Genomic DNA, 15,034 nt, shown 5'->3' on the forward strand with positions numbered 1-15,034 from the left:
CAAGAGCTTGACCAGAAATTCGCCAGGGAACTGGCTGAGGCTGCACACTCCAAGTGCATGGTTGTCATGGGAGATTTCAACTACCCTGACATCTCGTGGGAAGAGCACTTGGCCACATCCAAACTGTCGCAAAGCTTCCTCATGCGAGTGGATGAGCTCTATCTGATTCAAGAAGTCTATGGACCAATGAGAGGCAAAGCGCTGCTCAACCTGGTACTGGCGATGGGGGATGACTTAATCAGAGTTCAGGAAGAGTGGCTGCTCCTCAAGAGAGCAATCCTGAATGCACAAGCAATGTCTATCCTGTCTTGGAGGAAAGGCAGCAAAAGGACACAACAGCCCCCTTGGCTCTGCAGGGAACTAGTGAACCCCCTGCAACTAAAAAGAAAGGCCTATAAAGGATGGAAGGCTGGATCCACCCCAAAGGAGAAGTACTCTGCACCAGTCTGGACCTTTAGGGAGCGAGCCAGGAAAGCCAAAGCTGCGATAGAACTCTAACTAGCTACAGGTATCAAGGACAATAAAAAGTCCTTTTTTAGATATATGGGGAGCCAGAGGAAAAGTAAGGGTAACATTGGACCCCTGCTAAACCATATGGGTTAATTGACAACCCAGGAAAAACCCAACTAGCTCAACAGGTATTTTGCATTGGTTTTCCACCAGCCCCAAGGGACAGCCCTGCTCAATACGGTATGGGACTGCCAGAGTGAGGGAGAACTGTTACCTTTCATCAATGTTGCCCATGTGAAGGAACACCTTGAGAGGCTGGACACCTTTAAGTCAGCTGGCCCAGACAGCTTACACCCCAGGGTACTTAAGGAGCTGGCCAGTGTCTTAGGTTGGGCACTGGCACGGATCTTCGAGAACTTGTAGTGATCTGGTAAAGTGCCCGAGGATTGGAATAAGGCCAATGTGGCCTTCAAGAAGGGAAGAAAGCAGATCTGGGGAACTCCAAGCCCATCAGCCTGACCTCCATCCCCAGGAAGATCTTGGAAAAAATCATCAAAGAGACCATTCTTGACAAACTGGCTGAAGGCAACTTCTTGAGGGACAGCCAGCACAGGTTTGTTGCGGGTAGGTCTTGCTTGACGAATCTTATCTCCTTCTATGACCAGGTGACCTATCACCTGGATAAGGGAGAAGAGATTGGCGTCATCTATCTCGACTTTAAAAAAAGCTTTTGATCTGGTATCCCATGAAAAAACTGGCCAATTGAGGTCTCAGCTACAGGGGTCCAGGTTTTGCATTTGCTGCAGCAAAATGAGGATCTTCTTCTTTACAGGAGAAAAATCCGAGAAACCATGCGTTTCTCCTTGCAGGCTGGGGCTGGGGGGGAGCAGGATGCAGGGGATGGGGGAGCCACATGCATGTGCACACACAGACATGCATATAGCAGCCAGGCAGCATGGTGGAAAGCAGCTCCCTCCAGATAAGTCTGCAGGAATGGGCAGGGATGAAGGAGGGCATAGATGTGTGAAGGGGTCAGAGGGTCCCTTTGCTGTTTATTGTAGTGCAGCCAATTCCTAAGTTCTTATAGGCAGCCCCATAACCCTTCTCTGGGCTTTCTTCTGGTTGCTTACACAAAATGCATCTGACCCTAGCTCAGCTCTCTCCTGCAGAACATATCTCTAGCCTACTGCTTTCCCCTCTTAAAGTAACAGGAGCCCCTTGGATCCCTGTTGTGAGTCAGTTAGTAATGCTCTTGCCAGTGCTCCAGCTTAGTCTTAAAAGGTGCAGAGCTTTTGAAACTGGCTAAAAATGAGGGTTTGAATTCATGTAGTCACTGAAGAAACCATGGAAGTCCCCCAAGAGAGCATTAACCCTGTTATTCCCAATTACATTCCAGTTCTAGCAATTGAATCCTGTCAACCTGAACTTCCCTGCCTGTTTCTGTTGGATAATTTTTTTTTAATTCCCATACAACCCTAAAATAGAAGGCAGTGTTTTGTATAAAATAGCTGCCATATTTCTGCAGCATGTGACATTAAGCTACCAGGATCTAACATGGAGTAGTCTGTAAAGGATTTTCTAGTTTGGGGGATTTAAGGCTATTTCATAATTATTTTATCTTACTTCAGTAGCTGAAAACCCTCCTCCAGCGCTCACCATGGCTCTCAGAGATTTAGAAAAGGAAAGTCAAAAAGTCCCAGAAAAGGAAACCCTAACAAAAACATGGGGAACATGAGAAAGGAATACAGAGATTGAAAAACAATCAGATGAGAAAAGAGTACAAAACCCATTAAAACTGGACACAAAAAGCTCAAGAGAGGGTAAATAAAAGAAAAATAAATACCATGAATTCAATAAGATCCAAGAGCAGAAACAGGTGCAAGTAAAATATTGTCAATGCAATGGAAAGAAATTAAGGGGACATAACAAAAATGATGAATGGGGAGAGAAAATGCAATGAGGAAATAAAGAGGGACATACAGCCAGTGCATCCCAAAAACTGACTGTGACAGAAAGAAGAAATATTTCAATTAATAAAAATAATTCGTAACCCAAGGTTTTAAGAACAGGTTAGACAAACAGTTGTGTAGGATGTTTTATATAGTATATCTTCCTGCTTAAGGCAGGATCCTCCCTAAGTAGATTACCTCCTCAGGTCCCTTATTAAGCCCTACTTTTATGATCCTAAGGTATACACCTATAACAAAGATTTACAGAATCAGGTGTTTAATTTTCAAGATTCCATGAAACAGGTATTAGTTGCAATATATATAAATTGGAAATAAACCTGAAAGTTAACAACTTGCCATGGGCCACAGGGAGCCATTGTCAGAATAAGAATTGGAGCTTAACTGAGCTGCCGTGTGTTAAGATCATGGTTCTCTCAGCTTAAAGGGCTGATATAAAACTGAAAAACATTTGGCAAATGCCTCCCTCCTTAGTTTGCTGACAAACATGAAGATTGCAATCAGAATGGCAGATCCAACACAATCACAGAAGAATGAGTTGCATGCTGTTTTGATTCAAGCAGACATCACAGCTGCTGGTTCAATCATTAGAATAAGGCTGGGATGAAATCTGAACCACCAGCTTATATATATAAATATGCTATATCATAGTGAGCAGAACTGAGTAACAAAGATATTGTTTCAATAGAAAAAAAGATTGTATTTCACAGAGAAGTAACTAACAGGGACACTTGGAACATAAAGAGGGCACACCTTTTGCAACATCATTTTTTATAACATTTATCATTCAGAAATTAAAAAAGGACCAAAAACCTGGACGCATAAAGGGTCCTGTCCTACACTAGAGTCCCGTCATTCCCAATATTAACCCAGGAGCCCTGATCTGAGTGACAGTTCTGGCTTCAACTACCTGAAGGGTGGCTCCAAAGAGGACAGAGCTACACTGGGTTGGGCAACTATTTCAGCTGCAGGGGCGCTTAACAAGGTTTGGTGAGCTGTCAAGGACTGCAAGGGTAGCCTCGCCCCTTGACAGATGCCCCGCCCCATGGTTGCCATCTTGGAACTGGAAGTCCCACCTCTTAACCCCTAAGCTTTGCCACTGGAAGTCCCTCCCCCTGCCCCTGGAAGTATTTGTTTTGAGGGGGAGGGTTGCCATCTTGGAACCAGGAAAAAACCTAACCATATACTAAAATGTCAAACGCCTACTGTAACATATTTTAATTTTATTACAAAAAATCTATTTTGGTCAGCTGAGCAGGTCCCCCAGCAAATGCAGCAGAGGCAGCAACAGCCCTGCCCTGAAGCTGTATGCTGGCTGGGCTGGGTCTTTCTGAGAATGAGAGTGGGAGCAAGGCACCTGGGATGGGCAGGGTACAATTAATTGGTGGCCAGATAAAATTGCCTGGTGAACTAGATCCAGACTCTGGGACATGTTTTGCCTGCCCCTAAACTAGACTGTTCTCAGTGGTGGCAGATGACAAAACAAGGAGCAACGATCTCAAGTTGCAGCAAGGGAAGTTTAGGTTAGATATTAGGAAAAACTCTCTCACTAGGAGGGTAGTAAAACACTGGAACAGGTTACTCAGAGAGGTTGTGGACTCTCCATCGTTGGAGGTTTTTAAGACCCAGCAAGACAAAGCCTTGGGTGGGATGATCTCATTTGGGATGGTCCAGCTTTAAGCAGGGGGTTGGACTAGACGACCTCCTGAGATCCCTTCCAACCCTCATTTTCTATGATTCTGAAGAACAGCTCAATCAATGTCAATAACATCAGTAGTACAGGATAAAAGTTATAAAGCTATATGTTTACAATCGCAGTGTAGAAGCTGTTTGTTTTGTATTTTTACAATAGATAAAAAACAGTTTTTGCAAAAAGGACAACAGGAATATTCATTGCTGAATGGAAGGGTTATAACATCACAATTCACCCATTTCAAGACTTCTTTCAAATTTAACTAGTTTGTGTGCTATAGCTGTGCATACATTCACAAATTATCCCAAAAAAGTCATAAACAGTAATAACACAAATTCCTAAACAGCTTAACATTTCCCCCCACTATTTGGCAGTGATTATTTAAACCATATCTGAGAAATTAAAAGGCCAGTGGGCTGTTGCATACATCTTTAACAACAGCACTAAGCAAAGGATCACTGTTCACTACATTAAGCTAAAGGCTACAGTTTTTTAGCAGAATATGACAGAGAAGGAAAAAAACAAAAGAAAACACTAGACACTTCCATCACCAGATGGAAGCATCTCTCTCCTATTGTGGATATCTGACAAATCTGTTTGATGTATAAAATATTTTGTTTCCTTGCCTCCTATTTCCTACTTGTTCTATGATTATTCACAACAGACATTTTCATGAAAATAATTAGTTTAGCTATTCATAAAATATGGGCTCTTAAGAGAAAGCTGTCAAGTAGCAATATTTATTTGTCTGGGTGGGTACAAGGGCTTCTGGGAAAAATGCCACAACCCTAGGCAATTTGTTAATTTAAGTGTTATTACTGTTCTCATCAAAATTCTAGGTAACTTCAAGACTCCAAAAGGGAGAACATAATCCTATTTGAAGCTAACAGTCTTGCCAAGACTGATACTTCTTATAAAGCACTACAGTGAACCAGTGTAGAATGAATCAAGGCATGTATGTCAGGCACGTTTCCTTTTTAACAAAGGCTACAAGAATGGGGCACTACTGAGCACACTCCAGTAGCAAATGTGCTTTCCTCATGCTCACACAAGCCCTGCTTAAAATAACCACATTAACAATATTAAACTTGCATTTTCACTCATCCCACTGGTCTTTATTGAAGATAAGATGGAAAAAAACTGTGAGAGCAAGTCCAAAAACCACTTTAAAAGGCTTCTGTTAACTTCTTCCCAGCTCCACAAGTCCTTCTCTTATGGCAAAAAAAAAAAAATAGAGGTGAACCTGGGACAAGAGACATGGGCTGGCTAGGATACTGTTTTGCAACAGACCAGTGATGCTCAAATAGTGTGCCCAGGCACCATGTAGGGTTAAGTGTGCAAACATGATTCACAAGATAAACCCACAGATTTCAAATAGGAATCCATAGTGTTAAAAAATGTTGTGACAGTTGTGGTCTTTCTAAGTTAGCTATTATTTTTCTGTAGTCAAAAAAAAGAGAAAGAGCTGGCATTTTCCGAGGCGTGTCGGTTAAGAATCACTGCAGTAGATACTTTCAGAAAAGACACTAATAGGTTTAAAGCAAAATGGATAAGTATTTCCTCTTCCATGATCAAACAACAACAAAAATAGAGGGATAATTATTGGGATTAATAAAATAATAACAATTGAAGTAGAGGAAGATTACAAAGTTAAAAAAGGCAGATGCCTCATAGGAGTCTCACAAGGGAACGTGAAGTCAGTCTTGTGAATATTTACTCTCCTAATAAAAACTGGAAATTTTTGGCTTTATGAATTCTAATAAAAAGCCATGATAGGCACTAAAAGAACTCTTGTAATAGAGATTGGAAGTGTGCATTAATGCCACTGGATAGATTTAAAAGGGAAAGTTAGATACAGGAGCTGGAACTACAAAGTAGGCCATGCGAATAGGCAGCTATTCAATCCGGCTTCGGATGCTAAGGATCTGATCCGGAGGTCCAGCCTGAGTTTCCGCTTTGATCCGGCCGGCTCAGAGATCCGGCCATAGGGTATAATGGGAAATCAATGAAATAGCTATAACTTTGTTGTTTTTTGTCTGATTTGGATTAAACTTGGAGGGGTGGTAGCCTCTGCTGAGAGCATGAAGCCTGGCAAGTTTCAAGAGGATCGGTGCAGGGATTTGGGGGGAACTGCACCCCAAATTCTTGAAAGCAAAACTCACATCACATCTATGTGTTACATCTCAGAGGGGTGAAAACTGCAGGGGTGGTGGCCCCTGCTGAGGCCACAAAGCCTGCCAGGTTACTAGGAGATAAGTGCAGGGGTTTGGAAGGAAACTGCACCTCAAGCTGTGGACAAGCAAAACTCATGACATGGGTGACACTGGGTGTGTTAAGGTGCAGCAGGGTGAAAGCTGCAGGAATGGTAGCCCCTGCTGAGGCCATAAAGCCTACCAGCTGTCGAGGAGATAGGTGCAGGGCTTCTGGGGCTCTGCACCTCTGGCTGCTAACAAGCAAAACTCATGACATGGGCGCTTGTGCAACTGACTGTCTTGGGGCAGTTGATTGTCTGTATTGATTCTTTCTTCTCCTTAGTGTGGGGGTTTGCAGGTGTTAATTGGTGCTAATTAACTGGCTACATTAGCTAGCAAGTGTGCATTGAGCTGCTCCCCGAGTGAATTATGACTGACTGGTAACTGGTAACACAGTAGCTTAGCAGCCAGGCCTACAGTAGTTCCCCTTGCCCCCCAACCAAGACAGACACAGTTGCACAAGCACCCCTGCCACGAGTTTTGCCTGTCAGCAGCTAGGGCTGCAGGGCCCCAGAGCCCCCCTGCACCTATCTCTTCCACAGCTGGCAGGCTTCATGCAGAGGCCACCATCCCTGCAGCTTTCACCCTGCTGCACCTTAACACGCACAGTGTCACGCATGTCATGAGTTAGGTTGTCCACAGCTTGAGGTGCAGTTCCCCCCAAACCCCTGTGCTTATCTCCCTGAAACTTGGCAGACTTCACGGCCGCAGCAGGGACCACCACCCCTGCAGTTTTCAGCCCGCTGAGTCATGAGTTTTGCTTGTCATCAGCTTGAGGGGCACTTCCCCCAAACCCCTGTACCAATCTTCTTGAAACTTGGCAGGCTTTGTAGCCTCACCAGGGACCCCACCCCGAACTGTAATGCATTGATGTGACACAAGTTTTGCTTTCAAGAAGTTGGGGTGCAGCTCCCCCCAAGCCCCTGCACCAACTTTCTTGAAACTTGGCAGGCTTCATGCCCTCAGCAGAGGCTACCACCCCTGCATATTTCATCCAAATCAGACAAAAAACAACAAAGTTACAGATATTTCATTGATTCCCCATTATATCCTGTGGCCAGATCTCCAAAGCAGCTCCGAAGCTTTTCCAAAGCACTTTGGAAGCTCCAAACCATTTCGGAAAGCCTAATGAAGCCAGCGCTTTGATCTGGACATGGCGCTTTGGCATCCAAAGCTTCTTTGGAACCAAATCACAGTCCAAAGCCTCGCACAGCCCTACCACAAAACATTTTCTACTTGTAAATAAATGTAAAGACATATGGAGGATCTTTAACCTCACAGAAAGAGACTGCACCAGTTTCCCAAATTGTGGGGCACACCCCTTTGAGGAAGCACAAAAGGTTCAGTGGGGAGACAGTAGTGGGGAGACAGTAGCACAGTCAAGGACAAAGAATCACCACATGTGAGAATCATGTACATTTGGTAGCTGAAGTTGAGGCAGGTGTGCAGCCTGGCCAACTGTACTCTAGAATTTTATGCCTCAACTATGTTTTTTTCTCATTCCCTCAGAATTCTTATTCAAGAATTGACTGTGTGTTCACTGGAAGGATTTCTATGACTAAATTTACTTTTTTAATTGCACCCTTGAAGCCATTAGTATTTCAGATAATGGTCCTCTGAAACATGTGTTTACTTTATGACCGATCAACAACAATAGGAAAACTTGGAGGATGAAGAGAAATTAAACACAAAAAACTATAATGAGGAAACAAAGAAAATGTTCATAAATATATGAAGAACAATCTATCCAAGATATCATCCTTAATATTATGGAAAGATATAATAAAGCACTTGTCAGAGACAAATTCATTTAAATAACTAATTACATTGATAATGAAACCTTAAAACAACTGAAAGACATGTACAACCTAAAAAGAGAAAAGAACTCTATAAAATATCCCAGAAAAAAGCCAGTGAATTATACTAATTAAAATCAGGCTGATAGAAAAAACTGAAGTAGGAAGGGCAGGCAGGGGGTGGGAGGGAAGAAAAACAGAGTAAGGCTACTAGAAGATATTTCTATGCAAAAAGTAGAGTAAGGCAGATGGAGAACTGGCTGGGCTTCTTAAAAACCAAAGACAAAAGGAAATAATTAATAAACATGCAGCAAACAGATGCTCTCATGTTGATAATTCAAGCCCCTGGGTCAGATCCAGCACATGGTACCATGTCATCTGGTCCACAGAACTCATGAAAGGGCTGGAAATTTGTGGGCGTTAGGTCTCACAGTTCCACAAGCCAGGGTGGTTTATTGCCACTATCAGATACGTAGCATGGTAACTCTGCTCTGGGGACAGCCACACAATGAAGAGGACAGCACCTGCTCCTGTCATTCCGATTGCAGTAGCTGGCTGCTTTTGCACCCCTCTTGAGAAAGACAGTGCCTGGGGGTGCTGCCATGGCTGCCCCTCCTCCCAGCTCAGTTATGTTGGCTACCATCACTGAATTTCAGGGTACAGAGATCCCAGTTGGGAACCCATTTTGGCAACATCAGGACAAGTGACAGCAGCATTAATGTTTGACAGCACCCCGAGCCACCACAATGGCTCAAGCACATGTGCCAGTTACCGCTGCTTCCCTTGCCACTGGAGGTGGGTCCACATCCAGCTGTGGGGAGCGGGCATGAGAAGCACAGGGATGACAAGTATGTTTCACACATCTGGTGTGGGTGATCACAGTTCATACTTAAAAATGTCTCTATTGTTCCTTAGATTCTTAAAATAAGTCTCTCTCATTATTACGCAATAATATAACTATAGAAACATACCAGAAACCCAGATTTATATACAAACCCATGTTTGTGTGAGTACACTACAACAGCATTTGTGTACGCTATAATCTGTGGGTCACAAGACTATATGAAAGGGTTGTGAACAAACTTTCTCCTTTAACAGAGAAAAACGTGGGAAATGGTGGCTTTTCCCTTGTAGGCGGGCTAAGTGCCAGCCTGAGAGGGGCTGCTTGGAGTCCCCCTTGCACCACACACTGGGGGCTGGCAACAGCAGGTCAGGAGTGGGGGGTACTGGGTTGGGACTGGCCATTGATGTTTACAAATGGGTCTTGGTACAAAAAAGGGTGAGAACCACTGTGCTAGAACATGCACATGCGTGCACACGCACACACACACACACACACATATGGGTGTGCCTTATATACTTGTGTGTATACATACACAGAGGCAGAAAGGGTTTTTCCGCTAAACGCACTACGTTTGATTAAACCACAACACAAACACCCTTCCTCAGGCACTGGGAGATGACCGTATTAAAAAACAAAACAAACAGCTTGTCTGCTGCCTATGTCCTTAGATCAACGCGGCTACAACCAACAGCACAGGCACGGACGCACGCACACGCAGACACCCCCGATGACGGCGTACACACGTGCATACACACGTACACAGCCGCGCGGCGCAGGGGCTGCCCGGTGGCGGGGGCGGGGACAGCCGGGGGCCCTACCTTGAGCGCGGCCGTGAGCTTGGCCAGCAGCGCGCGGAACTCCTCGGGCGCCGCCTCGGGGTAGAGCTGGCCGCGCAGCAGCTCCTCAGTGATGCCGGCGGCGCCGTAGTACGTGGCCTGTGCGATGCCGCTCAAGAGCCCGCTCAGCGGCTTGGAGCCCTCGGGCGGCGCCGGCTCCGCCGCCATGTTGGGAAGGCTGTGGCGCCGCGCCCTGCCGGACTACAAGTACGGCGGCCGCGCGCCCCCTCCCGGTGCCCTCCCTGCCGCCCGGCCCGACGCTCTCTGCACGGATGTACATATATATATGTATACATATTTATATTTGTGTATCTGTTACGGACCGTGTGTATGTACACATATATACACACACACACACATATATATACATGCACACATACACATTTGTGTATTATAGGTGTATGTATATATACATTAGATATATACACACACACACAAGGTGTGTGTTGTTTGTATATGTGTGTGTGTGTGTATATATGTGTATATGGCATATATACGTGTGTATACTCTCTCTCTCAATAGGTCTACTAGATACAAATCTACCCTGCCCTCCACAGTGCTCTTTGCCTGCAATCCCCGTCTTTACAAGAGTTGGGTGAAACAGGATGAACTTATCAACAGAGCCAAAGGAAGACCCAATGTTTAAATCCCAACAGCACGAGTTAAAAATAAAAAAAGAAACAACATAGATAAAGTAATCATTATTCTAACAGTATATATTAACATATATTCAAAAGATACTCCCGCCCTCTGTCTCTGAGAACAGAGCAAATATTTCCTTTGCACAACACAACAGCTTCAGGTTGCCTCATGTACACTGACAGCTGTTATCTTATCTTTCCAGACCTTCCTTCGGCAGCTTCCCACTAGGCAAAATGTCCCCATCCTGTGAATCTGAGGGATTCCAAGTTTATCTCATCCCAGTTTCTCTTGTCCACTACCTGACTTCCTACCAGTGGGTTCTAAATACAGCTTCGTACTTGGGTTCACTGTAAAACACACCTTCCATTGATTGAGTTTTATTTCCATCTCCCAGAACCTGACAATTTCCATTCAGGGGGTGTTGGAGACTCCCCGTGCTGCCACCCTCTAGTTATAAAAGTTACTAGAACATGTATCTGGTTGATATTTCATCTCTTCGATGTTATTATTTATTCCAATGACAGACATTTCCAGTTGAGTTACATTTATTACTAAGAAGTTCTCTTCTCTGGTACACTACAAAACACCTAGTATTTATATCCAGTTTGGTTTTAGTTTTACTTACTCAGATCAGTATCATCATCTTACATTTATTATCATATTTACGTTTTTAAACCAGAAAAAATATGGCTACCCGAGCTCTAGTATTTGTTTGGAATGGGATCATTAAAAGTAAGTGCATCTTCACAGTTGGCCTAGATAAATTGACCTTCTCATTTCTAGTTGGATTACTAGCCAATGCAATTAATGCAACACATTAAACATAGGGGATTGTGAGGATAAGCATCCAGTTATCCCTCATTTGTGTCCTCCAATTTATTGACAAAGGATTATTTTCTATAATTAGGGATCAGCAAATAATTCACTATGAATAATTTATTAGATTAATTTTATCATTTTTTTCAGTTCTGAGAAGTGTTTTTGATACTCTCTAGTTTAACTGTTAGTCAATACAACTTTGGTGAATAGTTCCTATTTCCTGCATTTTAGATTATTGTTTTTGAGTATTCACGATTAAAGCTGTTTTGATTGAACAGCTGGGTCAAGTGCACTATTCCAATTTCTTAATTGGCTAACCATAAATCTTAGGCTGAGTTCAAAACTCAGTAGTTCCACGGTATTTTCTATTTACTTAAAATCTGCTGTTTGCTCAAACCCTCCTGCTTGTACCTTTTCCATTAGAATATTTGTAAAAAGCCCAATAACTTGTGTCTCCTTAATGTTTATCCTAAGTAGTCCCAGAAGAGCTGTGAACACCGGCAAAGCAAATAAGAATTTTTTTCAAATTGATATTTCAGGAAATTATTGAGCCATATGATCAGCATCTATAATCCTTTTGGGTCAATATTAGCCAATTTAGGCATTGTGGGGGTAACCAAGATCCAACCTTCAAAGCTGTGTCATCTCATTAACAGGGCTTCCCACAGGTCTGGAAATTTGGTGTCAGAGAAGTGGTATTGGGAAAATGACTTACTTAGTGCTTCACTGGTAAGAAGGTGATTTATTTCATTTAAGCTTCAGATGCCCTGCAACAGGCCTATGGCTCCACAATACCCATTGTAAGCATTGAATTCAATATCCCCTGCAAATTAATATGTCAGTTTCCTGATGCATGGCTTTGGGATGATAACTTCAGGAATCATACTAGCATAGCTTTTAGCAGCAAATCCTTTTGGGATCTGGGGTGTGGTACAAGTCTGAGTTTAAAAGTTGCCAAATTAGAGACAGGAATTATATGATGGTTTGGAATATACGGTTCTATAAACTTGAGAGGTAAAGCCTTGCAGGCTGATGCATCTTATCAGCCTCTAAGGGGAAAAAGTTGGATATCCAGATAGCTTTTTCAGAGAAGCAAAATCTTGTCTCCTGTGCCTACTCACTAAAGGTATCATATCACTTTTTGTAAACAGAGAAGTTTATTCCAGTGTATTAGAAAATTTTTCATACATTCCTCTGTCTTTTAGAATACACATACGTGGATCTCTGGTTACAATGGCAGATGGTTTTAAAAGCACAGAAGCAACAGGAATCCAGCCAGTTCTCCAATGTCATAAAACCCTTTAATAATATGTTACCATCTTCTCCAGTTAACACTTCCCTTCCAACCTTTACAATACTCCATAACATTTGTAGAAGTAAATGCAGGTTCAAAGTAACACATTGTTAAATTATGTATCCTATTTCTTCACCATGGGATTGATTTCTGACAGAACACAAATATATCCCGTAACATTACTGTATAAAAAAAGTTCACTGCCTCCTGCTGAAAACTCACAGAAAGGACTCTGGAAGAAAATATCCAGGAGCTCTTCAAAGAGTTCCTTTCCCGTCCTTCTATAAGGTGCTTGGGATTTGCCCTGCCTCCATGCAAAGAACTGCAGGGCCAACCCCAAAATCTTACAGAAATCCAGAGAGACCAGATCCACGTAGACAGTAGCATAGGAATGAAGCCAACCAGGTAAGATGCTTCCGCTATCCCCATTTCACACTTTTCTGCCTTCACCATCAGTCCAGCCTCTTTTAGGCACTCAAGTATCCTCTGCACACAGGTTACATGTTATTCCCAAGTTTGGCCGAAAACACAAATATTCAAGAGACAACTCAGTCCTATAAGCCAGGGGTGCTCAAACAAAACACCCCAACATTTACTTAAGCTACATGCTCAAAACTTGGTATTTCCACCTGACACAGCACAGAGATCACTGCTCCAGTTTCTGATGGGTAAACAGGGGGGCTGAAATAGGAAGCCATGCCCCAACTGCCAAGGCCCCATTTCAAACCATGAGATTGTAGTGTCCTTTTTGCCTAAGGAAAAGATAATGAAACCATGTGGTACTGGTCTTTTGCATACAGGCAAACATATCTCTGACCCAACCTCCGGGGACTGAAGTCATGCCCCACCCCAGCCTAGGTCTTACTTCAAACAAAAAGCCTTTAGTATCCCTGTCACCTACACAAGTCAACACCACAACATGACAGCTCAGCCCTGCCCAAGAGGAGGCACAGCTTTCTCAATTTCAGCTGCAGAGGAGGACGGGAAATTTAGAAAAGCAGTTTGGTGGTACATGAGATGATTCCCAGAAAGTACACAGGCAGATAATACATGGGAGGTAGCACATAAGTACAACTTCAAAAAACAACTCTTTGCTAGTGCATGTTGCAGAGCCCAGCATCTGGCAGGCAGCCTTGCTTGACTTTCCTTGTTGGTAGATCTTGCGTCCTTTGGAATTAGATGGATTCTAATTTGACACTCTCGTGAAGACTGGATGGAGACCCGACTTCAAACACCCTCATTCATCATAGGTTAGAATTCGGTTTCTGAGTATTTAAATTTCCAGTACAAACTATGATTTCTTGAGGAGCCTTACTGACTTGGATTAGGTCAGCAAGAAGTGTTGAAACAGAGGCTTTGGTGTCTATATAAAACAGCAAACTCATATGAGAGATAGTCTGGGCTGTGCTGTAAGTCAGCGGTTACAGGTTCTATGCCCAGCTCTAGCACTGGCCATTTCACAAGCTTGAGAGAATCACTTCCCCCCTCTGTGCCTCTGCTTCTCCACCTATCCTGTGTTCACCTTAACCTCCTCCTGGCTCTAGACAAGCCTGCCATTTATCAAATCAGGAAGGGAGTTCTGGCAGGGGAGAACCCAGGTGCCGATGTGGCTGTTTCCTCTCTGCAAATCTCTGAGCACTTTCACTGGTTGGCATCCACAGGCTCCTCGGACACTTTTGAGGGGTAGAGCGTGCTGCTATGCTCTACTCAGTGACCCCCATGCGCCCCATCCCCCCACACACTCAGGATTAACCTCTGACTCACAGTCCTGTACCTGTTCTCTCATTTATTGTCTCCACGACTGAATTATTATGCATTCAGTGGCCTCCCTGAGGGAAGCTTATAATTTTCTAAGTGAACTTAGGTCCACTGACCTCCACTTCTACAACAAACAGGCCTGCATCTGTCTTGTCTACTAAAATTGTAAGATGATAGATATACCTATATCTCTATACAGAAACCCTCGCTTTTTGCAGGTTCGGCATTTGTGGTTTCAAATATTCACAAATACCAAACCCACATCTTAAATACACTTAAAGTAGGAGCTCCGCGCTTGCCATAGCTGCGCTTTTCCCACCGCACTCCGGCTGTCACCAGTGCAGCCATGTCCCCGCCCCCAGCCGCCAGGGGCACTGCATTCATGAACGCAGATGGCATTCATGAATGAAGTCCCTTATTCACGGATTTTGTTATTTGTGGGGGATATGAGAACATATCCCCATGAATGGCGAGGGTCTCCCGTATACAAATAAAAGGAAGAGCTAAGTTTTCATACCCCCAAAGCATAGACTTTAGGAACAATGCCAAACATCATGCAAGCTGGTGATACTGCAGATACTTCTTTCCCTTTGCAGTGCCACGTGTGGTGTTTGAACAACTGAGTGTTGCTTGAGGATTCAGAAATGATTTGGCTGGTTTGACCTGGAATACAAAAACATTTT

The 15,034-nt window shown here is 43.6% G+C and overlaps 1 protein-coding gene across 1 annotated transcript in view; it reads right to left on the reverse strand.

Moving 5' to 3' along the window:
• The window catches only part of COMMD1 (copper metabolism domain containing 1), a 142,501-nt gene extending 132,469 nt beyond the window's left edge, over positions 1-10,032 (reverse strand). Inside the window, exon 1 of the mRNA XM_019549206.1 lies at positions 9,821-10,032. Coding sequence (XP_019404751.1) covers positions 9,821-10,006 — 186 coding nt within the window. The 5' untranslated portion in view covers positions 10,007-10,032. The remainder of the gene's footprint in view (positions 1-9,820) is intronic.
• Positions 10,033-15,034: the final 5,002 nt, after the last annotated feature.

The sequence above is a fragment of the Crocodylus porosus genome, unplaced genomic scaffold (assembly GCF_001723895.1).
Source record: "Crocodylus porosus isolate Cpor-Errol unplaced genomic scaffold, CroPor_comp1, whole genome shotgun sequence".
Classification (NCBI taxonomy): Eukaryota; Metazoa; Chordata; order Crocodylia; family Crocodylidae; genus Crocodylus; species Crocodylus porosus.